The sequence below is a fragment of the Carex rostrata genome, chromosome 2 (assembly GCF_964058835.1).
Source record: "Carex rostrata chromosome 2, lpCarRost1.2, whole genome shotgun sequence".
Taxonomy (NCBI): Eukaryota; Viridiplantae; Streptophyta; class Magnoliopsida; order Poales; family Cyperaceae; genus Carex; species Carex rostrata.
The window spans coordinates 1,418,821-1,432,812 of NC_135919.1; the positions used below are offsets into that span (position 1 = coordinate 1,418,821).

The 13,992-nt window shown below is 37.0% G+C and overlaps 1 protein-coding gene across 1 annotated transcript; it reads left to right on the forward strand.

Annotated features, from left to right (window-relative positions):
- The first annotated feature begins 7,095 nt into the window (after positions 1-7,095).
- Positions 7,096-13,746, forward strand: LOC144568078 (non-specific lipid transfer protein GPI-anchored 7-like). The gene is made up of 3 exons (XM_078318308.1): positions 7,096-7,471; positions 7,785-7,817; positions 13,475-13,746. The coding sequence occupies exons 1-3, from the start codon at positions 7,141-7,143 to the stop codon at positions 13,570-13,572; spliced, it is 462 nt and encodes a 153-aa protein (XP_078174434.1). The 5' UTR covers positions 7,096-7,140; the 3' UTR covers positions 13,573-13,746.
- Positions 13,747-13,992: the final 246 nt, after the last annotated feature.

Here is a 13,992-nt window from a genome sequence, read left to right on the forward strand (position 1 = left end):
GGTCAAGGGGCTATAAGTTTTACAATCCCACAGAATATTCAGTTTTTGAGACGGGAAATGCAAAATTCTTTGAGGATGTTGAGTTTGTGGGGGGGGGGGGGGGGGGGGGGGGGGAGATACAATAATGGATTTTGAATTCGAAGAGGAATGTGAAAATATTCCCACGGGTGTTGAGAGTTTTGTGGATATTGAACCCATTTTAACTCAAAATACAATTATCAAAAACGAAACCATTATTGAAGACCAAACTCAACAAGATCAAACAGCACAAAGTGAAATTGCAGAAATTCTAAATGATGCTGTTGTTGGCCAGATTGTTCATGACAATGTTGGAAACCCTCAAGAAAATTTAGAAGTGCCAATAAGAAGGTCCACTAGAGAGAAAAGGTCTGCATCTTCGGATTATGTAGTTTACCTGCAAGAGCATGAGTTTGATGTTGGTATGTTAGAAAATGACCCCATAAATTTTCAACAAGCCATGAAAGATTCTAACTCTCAAAAGTGGATCGATGCCATGAATGAGAAAATAAAATCTATGACTGACAATGACGTTTGGAAAATTGTCCCATTACCTAAAGGAGTGAGACCCATTGGTTGTAAATGGATATTTAAAACCAAAAGAGATTTGAAAGGTAATGTGGAGAAATATAAGACCCGTCTTGTTGCTAAGGGTTTTTACACAAAAGGAAGGCATCGATTATAAAGAGACTTTCTCTCCAGTATCATTGAAAGACTCTTTAAGGATTATATTGGCATTAGTGGCGCATTTCGATTTGGAGCTTCATCAGATGGATGTTAAGACAATGTTTCTCAATGGTGACATTGAGGAAACAATCTATATGGTGAAATCAGAAAACTATGTGTCGGGAGACACAAAGTCTATGGTATGCAAACTCAAGAAATCCATCTATGGGCTAAAACAAGCATCTAGGCAATGGTACTACAAATTCCACAATGTGATTATCTCATTTGGTTTTAAAGCAAATCTTGTGGATGAGTGTATATACCTCAAGTTATGTGGGAGTAAGTTTGTGTTTCTGGTTTTATATGTGGATGACATATTGCTTGCTAGCAATGATATAAATATGTTGCATGAGACCAAAAAATTTATGATGAAGAATTTTGAGATAAAAGATCTTGGTGATGCATCATTTGTCATAGGGATTGAAATACTGAGAAATAGAACCCAAGATATATTAAGATTATTCCAAAGGAATTATATCAAAAAAGTCTTGAAAAGGTATGGCATGCAAGACAGTAAACCAGGAAATACCCCTGTTTGCACATAATATATGCTACAAAGTTTCAGTATAGCAAGCTATACCTTTTAAACCTTTGTTATACTCTGTCAAATCAGATAGCAAGTGTACTATCCTATCGATAAGTATGCTCAGGTATCGATCCACAGGGACGGAAGAAAATGACCGGACTCGTCTTAAAATTACTTGAGATTCTAGAAGTGAGAGAAATTGGTTTGGTTCGGTTCTAACAATTCTAATGATTTATGACAAGTTTAAAAGATAATAAAGAGAATTAAAGTTGTTTTCAATTGATAAAAAGGCATTTCCAGGGTTCAGATTTCATTTCTGTTCAGCCCCGAGGCATACGGCCCGTACGGATTCCCGTATGGTCCGTAGGGGACCCCGAGTTAATGCTGCAGCTACTGTTTTCTGCGTTGATGCTAATGTTTAGGGTTTCTATCGACCAGATCTAGATACCTAACCTCAACTTTTGCATTTTGGCCTAGTACCCGATTACCGGACTCAAATACTTCCCTCTTAGATGCGTTAAACCTCAACTTTCGCATTTTGGCCTAATTTATCCAAGTTACTTGTTGGTTTACTAAAAGTATCAAAGGACTTTTGCCTCAAGGAAAGTTTCACCTTTCGGGTACTCCTTGGTTTCACCTTACTTCATATACTTTATTCGGTTGGATTAAATGTCATAGACTTGGCTCCTAACACTTAGATGTGCGCATTCATCTAACGGGATGACTAATCAATTCAAGCAAGCACAAATAAAGCAATCAAAATACTACTCAACAAGGTAAAAACAAAGCATTCAACACAAAATCCAAGTAGCATGCAAACAAAGCCAAACTAGAAACTACATCTTAGCCCTAGAAACAAAGTAAATTAGCTACTCATGTTCACAAGATAACACAAATAACAAGAGATGAAAGAGTTCATGACAAAACAGTGAAAAATCTGAAGATCCGTTGCAAACTCGCATTTTTCACTTCTCTTCCTCTTCTCCTCCTCTTCTCTTTTGCTCCAAGAAAAGTTGTCCAGGTTCCAGTGAATGAATCCCTCTTTTTTTGGTGTGGAATATCTCATTTAATGCCTCAGATCGCGCCCCTAGAGGCTTCCTTTTCGGCCTCCTTAAATTATGCTCATTTCAGATTCCAGCTAAATTTTCCGAATTAGCGTCCTACGGCCCGTAGGGGACCCCGTACGGGCCGTATGCCTGTGCTTTGTATTGGAGACTTTGTGCCTCTGTTGTGGAACCTTCTGTGTGGTTGGGCAGATTTTGTACGGTCCGTAGGGAATGTCATACGGACTGTATGACAAGTAGTCAGATCCAGTTTTTCGCCCTTTTTCCTGCAAAATACCAAACAAAGCATAGCAGTACCACATTTCAAAGTAAAAATCCACATTTATAGGCTTTAAAGCACAGGTTTTAGTGTAAATCAGGGTTGTAATTTAGATATAATATGGAGATATCAACCCCTGTGGCAAAAGGGGACAAATTCAGTCTCAGCCAATGCCCAAAGAATCCTTTAGAAAAAGGAAGTAATGCAAAAGTATCCATATGCCTCAGTTATTGGGAGCATCATGTATGCACAAGTGTGTACGCGTCCAGATATTGCGTTCATCACTGGCATGTTGGGCCGATATTTATCTAATCCAGGTCTAGATCATTGGAAAGCAGCAAACGAGTCTTGAGGTACCTGAAGCGAACAAAAGACTACATGCTCACGTATCGGAGATCGGACAAGTTAGAGGTCATTGGGTATACCGATTTTGATTTTGGAGGATGTCAAGATAGCATGAAATCTACATCCGGCTACATTTATATGTTAGCTGGAGGGGCTATTTCATGGAAGAGTGCTAACAGTCACTTATGGCATCTTCCACAATGGCCGCAAAATTTGTAGCATGTCATGAGGCATCGAATCATGGTGTATGGCTATGCAATTTTGTCACTAGACCGCGTATAGTGGAGTCTATTGAGAGACCACTAAAATTGTATTGTGACAATAATTCGGCTGTGCTATACGCAAACAACAACTGAAGTTCGTCAAATTCAAAGTACATTGACATTAAGTTCTTGGTTGTAAAAGAAAGAGTACATAATGGTCAGTTAGTAATAGAACATATAAGGACGGACTCCATGTTAGCGGATCCACTTACGAAAGGATTATCACCCAATAAGTTTGAAGAGCATGTTGCTTATATGAGGGTAATTGCTATTGAGGAAATTCAGTTTTAGTGGGAGTCCATTTTTTGTTTATTTTGATGTCTATTCTGTAATTTTGGATAATGAAACAAGTTATTTTTGTTATATGCATGACATTGCAAAATGATTGATTGTATACATTCTGTCTCTAATTTAGCTTTTGACCTTACATTTTGAGTATGTGATTTGCGAATTGTTTATTTGAATTTTGCATTTTACAACAAGTTTATGAAATTCGGTTTCAAGATTTTAGTGGGAGACCTAATTAGAAATTGGCATGTAAGATCACAATTGCGTGTAATTTCTATGCTACACATCCACATCATGATTCATGTCATTTGGTTATGTTAGTATTGTGATTATTGATGGTTTAGTCATGACTAAAATAAATGTGATGAAAGCTGCTTTAGTCCCTTGCTAATGTAATTGATGGACGGAATTGATTTGGGAATACATAAGGATGACAGAAAAATATGTGCGCACATAAGGTTGACAATACATAATTAAAAGAGTATAACATATTGCTTAAGAAGGATATTGTTGGATCTTAATCCAAGGTTGAGCATATATGTGATATAATTATGAATTGTTTACTGTCATATATGGTTGTCACAATTAAAGTGATCTAATATGGATTTAAGATATTAGACAATCAATGTATTCAATAGGATGTGGTCTATAAGTGTGTAGAACAATTTGCACAAAGATCAAATCATTGATGGGCTGATTCTGAGATTTGCAATTAAGAAAACTGCCTTTTTGGAGCCCAATGCAGGTGGCCCACCCGCACTCAGAACTTAGCTAATTTTTGGGAGCCCAGTGCGGGTGGCTCACCCGCACTGGATCTGAGTGCGGACGCAGTCAGTACTTAGCCAATTTTGGAAAACTTCAGGAAAAAGTCCGAGCCTAATGCGGATGCACTGGACTCCAGTGCGGGTGAACCACCCGCACTGGGTACTTAGTAAATTTTAGAAGTTTTGTGTTAAGCCCAGTGCGGGTGGTTCACCCGCACTGAACCTGAGTGCGTCCACACTAAAGATACAGGCTATTTTCGGGGCTAAGTAAGGCGATTATCAGGACGCTCCTTTCGACCCAGTGCGGGCGGGTCACCCACACTGGACCTGAGTGTGAACGCACTCGTGTCGCCAGAAGTGTATAACTATATATAGATGGGTCCCCAAGGCACAAGATGAACCAACTCTTTTTAGAAGTTATTTTCTACAGAATTGAGTGCCTTTCTCCCTTCTTCCATCAAAGAATAGAGAGGAGAATTCCATTTTAGAAAATTGGAGAGGAATTCTCAAGATGCGATCTTGTTGCTTTGGAAGATCTAATCTAAGATTCAACCAAAAGGGCGTGAAAGGAAAAGCTTGCTAGAGTCTTGTCTCGCGCTCACGGAGACGGTTGCTTCTCCAACCTAGGGTTTGATATTCCATGGCAAACGACATGGAATCAGGTATTGAATTCCGCACTAAAGATTTATGTTTTGAGTCTCTTTAGCATGGGACGGTCTTAGGTTAAGGTGGGGATTGTTTCTTCTTTCCCGAGGTGTAAGTGTTTGACCCCTAGATGAGATGTAATTGTTTGATCTCTAGATAAGGCGTAAATGTTTGGCCTTTATGATTCCAAACACCCTTGAGCAGTTCATCGAAAGCTGGTTCACCTCTAAGTTGTTTTGGCAATGGCTCGGCTGGCCCTGGCTTGGATACCTTTGCAAGTGAAAAAGGTGGGGCTTGGGGATTGAGGTTATGTTTAGGGCAGTAGGTACCAATGTGACATTCTCGCCAACATTTACCACACTTCTTTTGAAACTGACAAGTCACTGCCGTGTACCCCTGTCGGCAACATCGAAAGCACCGTCCTCTCCATTCCTGAAAGTGTGGTGATGGTGGAAACCTCAAAGTAGTTGGGCTATGGGGAGAAACATAGTAGCTGGTCTTTGGTGTGGTTGGAGATGTCGGGCAGGTAGAGATCTGAGAGGAGGTGGATATGTGGGTGTCGGTTTCAGATCGAGCGATGTCATCATAGGTTGGGTTTGTGTTGAAAGGTTGGTAGGTTTTTGTGATTGGTGTGATGGTCGGAGAAGATGACCAATGAGTGGGGAAGGGCTTCTTGCGGGTTACAAGTGCCCAGTCACCTTCAAAATTGCCTCTGGCCGAGAGAGGAGAAGAGAGCAAATTAAGTTAGAAGTTCCTCCGTCACGATTTGTTTGGCCACGATTTTAAACTGAATATATTTCTCTTAATCAGTTTTTGTATTTAGTTTGGTTGACGAACTTTCTTAATTGGGAACTAAAAATTGATTTGGACCGCATTCGGTTTAAAATATTTTGATATGAAATTCTGAAATTTGAACTATCAATTTACAACTTGTTATAGAATGATACTGAATTTAACGATTTGTCTTTTCCCTTATAAGTCGATGTCTTTCTATTAACTCATTAACTGCCTGTCACTACACATCTTCCATATTTTATCTCCTCCTATTTGGAGGGTATTTATATTGGGAAATAAATATTCTGTTATTTGGACAACATAATTTTTAATTGACACAACACTATGTAATTTTTGTTATTTTATAGTCAAATTTTTTTTGTCCCTGAAACAACACTATGTTATTATTGACACAACACTATGTATTTCTTCTAGCATTAATTGGACACATTTCTTCAACTATTGCACAATATTAGTTTGCTTAAATTCCATTATAATAAAGTAATTAAACAAATTTCTTATACAATTCCTATTTCTAGTAAGATCATTTAAATATAACTAGTATCGTACCCGTACATTGCGACGGGGATATTTTATAAGACAACAAAAACATATTTCTCATACAAGATGGCATATGTTCATAAAGAAATAGATCAATAAAAAAAAAATTCAATAATGAAGTTAAATTAGCTTAATTCATGCACCTTGTTTCATTGGACTTTTAATTTAACTTCATTTTCCTAAATTGCAAAAATCAAATAAATAATTAAATAGAAATCTCTATAATATAAACAAAGCTAAAAGGTAAACCATACAAATTCTCTACATTTTGAATGATATAAATCTACAATATAACTTTAAAAAAGAAACCAAACTTGCTCCTGTTGTAAGGCTTGCATCTCCAAGTGCTAAAACAATTTCTCATGTACATACATTAGAAAGTTTCAGCACTGTGTTTTTTTAAAAATAAAAATAAAATGATAAAAATTCCTTCAAACAAATTTCTTATACAATACCTATTTCTAGTAAGATCATTTAAATATAATTCATTATATAAGGTGTTCATTTAAAGAGAGGAAACACAATGCAAGTAGAGAGGTAGAGGAAACAAAATGAAAAACATCATTAACATACATCATTAACGACGAAATAAAAAAAAAAAAAAAAACCGGAAAGACAAATCAATGATAAATCCTAATTGTATGTTGAGTATATTAATTTCCCAAATGTATGTTGAGTTGTTTAATGAAGTTTCTTTCAAGAACAGATAAGATAAGGGAATCCTTAATAATCTCTTTTCAAACTAATTGATTTGTCCTTGGTTGAATTTTATTACAAAATTATCCCTATAATTATTGAGGTGAAGAATTCACACTTGTCTCGTCTCCATTTATTAAGACGCGGTTTCACTTCTCACCTTCTTTCCTTCCAACCAAAGAGAAAAATCCAGAAGAGAAAGAGCAGAGAAATGGCGAACTCAACTCTCCAACCCGTTCTCTTTGTTCTTCTATCAGCTTTCCTCTTTCTCTCCATACCAGTACCACCTGTTTCTGTACAAGCACAATCTAGTACCCAATCTTGCGCTTCGAAACTGGTATCATGTGCCAATTACCTGAACTCCACCAATCCACCAGCTAGCTGTTGTGATCCCCTAAAAGAAGCGATCACAAATGAGATGCAGTGCCTCTGTTCAATTTATGAAGATCCAGCTATTTTAAAGGCCTTTAATATTAACTTGACTGAAGCTGACCAATTGGCTGGCCATTGTGGCATCAATTCTGGCACAAACCAGTGTAAAGGTAAATTCTTAGTCTTTTAGGGGTATTAGTGCAAATTTTTTGTCCAACATATCCATAATTTTGGTCCCCAGTGGTAGGTGTTCACTGTTCAAATAGTGGAACATTTATGGATGGACCCTTTTTTTTTTATCAATTCCTCATTAATACCTGCAATTAAGAAATATTAAATCAAATGGTCCCTCAAAAGTACAAAAATTGAGCTTTTTTTTTTCTTTTGGTATCACATAAGACTAAATTTTTTTTTCATACATAGTTTGATTGGGTTATCATTTCTTAAGTCTAATATTTGCAATTTTATTTTTTGGTTTGACAGCTTCTGCACCATCCGGTACACCGACTCCACCACGTAAACTATTTTCACTACTTGGCTCTTTCTTATGATCAATAGAATGTTATAGTAATATAATAATATGTTCTCCTTTGAACATTATTATATGATATGATAAGCTATTCTCCCTTTGAACATTTTTATATGATATGATAACCTTCAATTATTACCGGTATCCGGCATCAACATCCAAAATTATTATATCATATAGTGGATGTTAATTAGTGTAGCAAGGATAAAGATACGAAAAGCATTGTTTTGGCTTCATGCAATACACAAACAGTAGAATCAAAATGAAAAAAAAAATGTATGACTCGTGTCCAGCACGAAATCAAAACAACGCTCTTATTATATTTATTCCTGCAACAAAATACAGTAGTAATGTTTAGTATGGTGTATCGACTCAGGGGCGGAGGGATATTTAAGTTATGGGTGAATTGACTTCATTTATTTATTTTTTATATTTATACAAGTTTTGAGTAGAACATAAATCTGTAAATTTGATTCTCATTGGCCACATAAAAATTTTATATAATTGATTTGTTGGGTTGAAGTCAATTATGGGCCAAGGCCCATTAAGCCTTTTTTAATTGGCAGAATTATTTCCATAAGGAAATAGAACGAGAGAGAGAGAGAGAGAGAGAGTGAATGTGAGCCATTTCGTGAGAAAAAGAAAGAGTCGCTGCTTTGTCTCTGTTGCTTTTTCACCAAGTCATATAGGATTTTGCTATCTTCTTCTTGAAATTTGTAAGAGAGTGTGTGAGAGAGTGTTATTGAGAGTTATAATCTCTTGTGCTTGTAAGACTCCTTTGATTTAGTGGATTTGTGCCGTGTGCTCTCATGATTTTTTTCCAAAAGAATTTCCATGTAAAATCTTCTGTCTTCTCTTATTTCTTGTGCTTATTTGGTTGTTGTCTTAGTTTCTTGTGTGACTCTCTATTTCTCCATTTATTTGTGATTTGGTGTATGCACACAAGATGTTTGAGAAAATTACTTTTAGAACCATTTGTGTGATACAACCTTGTTATTTACCTCTAATGCCCAACAAGTGATATCAAAACTGATCTACACTACCATTGGATCTAATCGGTGGTTCAAGAACAATATCGCTCTATCATTTGCCCTGCAGTTTAAGGTAAATCTCTGAAATGGAGGAGGGCAGTAGTAGTGGTACCATGATTAAATTGAACTCCATAAACTACTCTATTTGGAAGTCCAGAATGAAGAATATATTATTTTGTAAAGATGCATATGAACCGGTTACCGGGTTTAAACCAGTAGACGTTACTGATGCCGTTTGGACTACTAGAAAGAGAAAGACAGTTGTCTTAATTAGGCAGTGGGTTGATGATTCAGTGTTTTATCATGTGTCAACCGAAACTGATGCCAAGAAATTGTGGGAGAAGCTTGAAAATTTGTATGAGCGCAAAACTGCTCAAAACAAAGCATTTCTCATTCTAAAACTTGTGAACATGAAGTATCATGAGGGCTTATCCGTGAGTGAGCATTTGAGTCGGTTCCAAGATTGTGTGAATCGGCTGTCAACCATGAAATTGGCTTTGGAAGAAGAATGGCAAGCCTTGATCCTTTAGAGTTTCTTACCGGATAGTTCGGAGACTCTTGTGGTGTCTTTGAGCAATTCGGCACTAAATAGTACTGTCACTCTTGCCATGGCTAAAGACAGTATGCAAAATGAGGAGTTAATGCGCAAAGAGTTAGGCATTACAAATGAGTCGGCAGCTCTTGTTACCGAGAACCATTAAAGGAGTTAACATAGAAATTCTCACGGTCATGACCACAATGACAAGTCTAAAGGGAGATCAAAGTCTCGCAAGGGCATTGTTTGCTACTATTGCTGCAAGCCAGGCCACATAAAATTTGAGTGCAGAAAATTGAAAGAAAAAGGTAAGGGAGATCAATCTAGACCTAAATTTGATGAAAATGAGAAGGAAAGCACTGCAGCAGTTGTGTGTGACAGTGAAGTGTTCATTGCTTGTGATGACGGGTTTGTTAACTACACAAGTCAAGACTCCACTTGGGTGATCGATTCAACAGTCTCATTTCATGTCACTTCTCAACGTGATTTGTTCACTTCTTACAAGCAAGGTGATCTTGGTAAGGTAAGAATGGGGAATGATGGGGTATGCAATATCTTTGGTTTCAGAGATATGTATGTGAAGACTAGTGTAGGGTACAAGTTACTTCTCAAGAATGTTCGGCATGTGCCGGATATAAGACTTCATCTGATTTTTGTTGGTTCTCTTGATGATGAAGGGTACCGTAGCCACTTTGCTGAAGGTAAGTGAAAATTGTCTAAAGGCTCTCTTGTTGTTGCTCGGGGTGAGAAGACAAACTCGCTTTATACAATACAGGTAAAACTGTGTGGTGAGATAAATGTGGTTGAAGGCAACTCAACCGATTTGTAGCATTTGCGTTTGGGCCATATGAGTGAAAAAGAGCTTCAGATTTTGGCCAAAAAGGATTGTGTGCCAAGTGACGGTATATCTCTGACATCCTGTACGCATTGTTTGGCGGGTAAGCAACATAGAATTGCTTTCAAAAGAAGTTATACCACTAAGAAGTCGAATGTTTTAGATTTAGTTCATACCGATCTGTGTTCTATAGGAGATAGGACACTTGAAGGAGCTCTTTACTTTGTCACTTTCGTGGATGATCATTCCAAAAAGTTGTGGGCCTATGCCTTGAAGACAAAGGATTAGGTCTTGGAAGTGTTCAAGCACTTTGTTGCTGAAGTTGAAAGAGAAACGGGTCAAAAATTGAACTGCATTCAATCTGACAATGGTGGTGAATGCCGTGGGCCATCTGAGACTTTTTTGCAAAGGTAATGGCATTAAGCTTGAGAGAACAGTTTCAAAAACTCCGCAACATAATAGAGTAGCTGAAAGGATAAATCGCACAATTTGTGGGAGAATTCGATGCATGCTCTCTCATTCAAATCTTTCAAAAGCGTTTTGGTGCGAGACATTAAACACAGCTGTCCACTTGATCAATTTGTCACCTTCACATGCGTTGGATGATGATGTTCCCGAGCGGGTTTGGACTGGCAAAGATGTGCCTTATGGACACTTGTAGGTATTTGGTTGTAGAGCATTTGTGCACATTCCTAGAGATGAAAGGGTTAAGCTTGATAACAAGTCAAAAGAGTGTATTTTCTTGGGTTACAAAACTGGTGAGTTCGGGTATAGATTGTGAGATTCGATTGAGAAGAAGTTGGTGAGAAGTCGAGGTGTAGTTTTCTTTAAAGAAGAAACTATTCAAAATTTGAGCAACCTTGACAAAGAAAAACCTTATTCTATTGCCCATGTTGACCTTACCTCAATCTCAAGTAACCAAGAAGTTGAGACCAACCAAAATCTTGAAATTGAAAACCAAGGTGAGCAACCCAAAAATGCTCTTGAGGATGATATCTCAGATCCAAATCAAGACCCACCTTAACAAGAGTTGAGAAGATCAAATCGCGAACGAAGACCAAGTTCAAGATACTCTTCAAATGAATATGTTTTGTTGACAGATAATGATGAACCCGAAGATTATGAAGAAACTTGGTGTCATGAGCACAAAAATAAGTGGATTGAGGCTATGCAAGATGAGATAAAATTCTTGCATGAGAACTCCACTTTCGATTTGGTAGAGTTACCGAAAGGTAAGAAGATGCTTAAAAACAAGTGGGTTTAAATTTGGAGATTGGCTGCTAGTTTAAATTTGGAGATTGAGCAGCTTGATGTGAAAACCGCATTTTTCCATGGTGAATTGAAGGAGGAGCTATACATGGAGCAACCTGAGGGGTTTATTGAAAAATATAAAGAGGACATGGTATGCAAATTGAGGAGGAGCCTTTATGGCTTAAAGCAAGCGCCACGAAACTAGTATAAAAGATTTGAATCTTTTATGTGTGACAATAATTTTAACAAGACCACTTCTGATAATTGCGTCTTCATGAAAATGTACTATAGTGGTAATTTCATAATTATTTTACTTTATGTTGATGACATGTTGGTTGTAGGGAATGATGCAAATGAGATTAGAGCTTTGAAAGCGAAACTTGGGAATGAATTTGCAATGGACTTGAGTCCAGCAAAGCAAATTCTTGGCATAAAAATCACTAGAGATCGCAAAAGATGCAAAATTTGATTGTCACAAGAAAGGTATTTGCAGAAAGGTGCTTGAACGGTTTAATATGAGCAATTGCAAGCTGGGTTCTACTACGCTTGGAAGTCATCTCAAGTTGACACTTGATGATTGTTCGAAGGATAAGAAGGAGAAAGAAGAAATGAAGAAGGTGTCGTATGCATCTGTGGTCGACTCCTTGATGTACGCAATGGTGTGTACAAGACCCGATATTGCTCATGTTGTTGGTGTTATAAGTCGTTTTCTTTCTAATCCTGGTAAAGTTCATTGGAATGCTGTGAAATGGATTCTTACGTACATTTGTAGTACCACTGATTATAGTCTCTGTTACGGGGCTAAGGAACCAGTTTTAGAAGCATACTCTGATGCTGATTGGGCCGGAGATGTTAACTCAAGAAAGTCAACATCCGATTTTTTGGTTAATTTGGCGAATGATGCTGTCTCATGGCAATCAAGACTACAAAAGTGTGTTGCACTTTCCACTATCGAAGCTGAATACATCACAATCACAGAAGCATGCAAAGAACTATTGTGGATGAATAAGTTCTTTTATGAGTTGGGCATTCAGTAAGAAATATATGTGTTATTTTGTGATAGTCAAAGTGTCATTCATTTGAGCAAGAATCCTACTTTTCATTCTAGGTCTAAGCATATTGAGATAAGTTATCATTGGATACGTGATGTGCTTGAGAAGAAAGAATTGTTGTTGGAGAAGGTCTATACAAGTGAAAATGGATCTAACATGTTCACAAAATCCTTATCGCCTTTGAAGCTTGAAGTTTGTTGTGACAAGGTGGGTCTGATTAAGGGCTCTATCTAAAGGGTAGGTTGGAGCATGGCATGATGTTTATGAGATCAAGGAGGAGCATTGACTTCAAGGAGGAGATTTGTTGGGTTGAAGTCAATTATGGGCCAAGGCCCATTAAGCCTTTTTTAATTGGCAGAATCATTTCTGTAAGGAAATAGAATGAGACAAAGAGAGAAAGTGAATGTGAGCCATTTCGTGAGAAAAAGAAAGAGCTGCTTCTTTGTCTCTGTTGCCTCTTCATCAAGCTATCTAGGATTTTGCACTCTTCTTCTTGAAATTTGTAAGAGTGTGTGAGAGGGTGCTATTGAGAATTCTCATCTCTTGTACTTGTAAGACTCCTTTGATTAATAGATTTATGCCGTGTGCTCCCGTGGTTATTTTCTGAAATGATTTCCATGTAAAATCTTGTGTCTTCTCTTATTTCTTATGCTTGTTTGCTTGTTGTCTTGGTTTCTTATGTGACTCTCTATTTCTCCATTTATTTGTGATTTGGTGTTTGCACACAAGGTGTTTGAGAAAATTACTCTTAGAACCATTTGTGTGGTACAACCTTGTTATTTACCTCTTATCCCCAACATGATTCTCATTCACGTTTGACTCCCATAGCTTGAAAATCTGGCTCTGTCTCTGTATCAACCCTCATACATCGATTCGGCAAAGATTATAAATTTAATTATATTTTTTTATGTATTTATGTTTTTGATTGTTGATATTTCAGCTCCTAGCAATGGTGCAGGAGAAAGGGCAATATCAGTATGGATTGGAGTGTCAGGCTTAATTGGATTGTTCTCCATCTTTTGGTCTATTTCTGCTTAATAGACTAAAAACATGATATATTTATTATTTGTAAAATGGTAGTAAATGTTATTTTTGTTTGTTTATTATATTGTTATAGTTTAGTTGGAATAAAGGGACTATATGTGTCCCAATCGTGATTTGACATTTTGCATTCGTTGAACCTATATATAGAATTTATGTTGTTAGTTTTAATTACAGTATTTAGTGACCATTTGATATTGCAATAAAGAGTACAAGAAATTAGGATTTAGAATACAAAATTTAGCATCTCTCTCTTTCTATATATATTTTTCTCCAATTAGATAGACCCTGAGAGAGAATTGGGCTTGGATTTTGGTAGATTATCCCTGTTTGGCAAGAGAAGAACAATAACACAATTTAAAATTCATCTAATTCATTTATTCTATTGCCTATGACTCATTTTATCAAAACTAATAT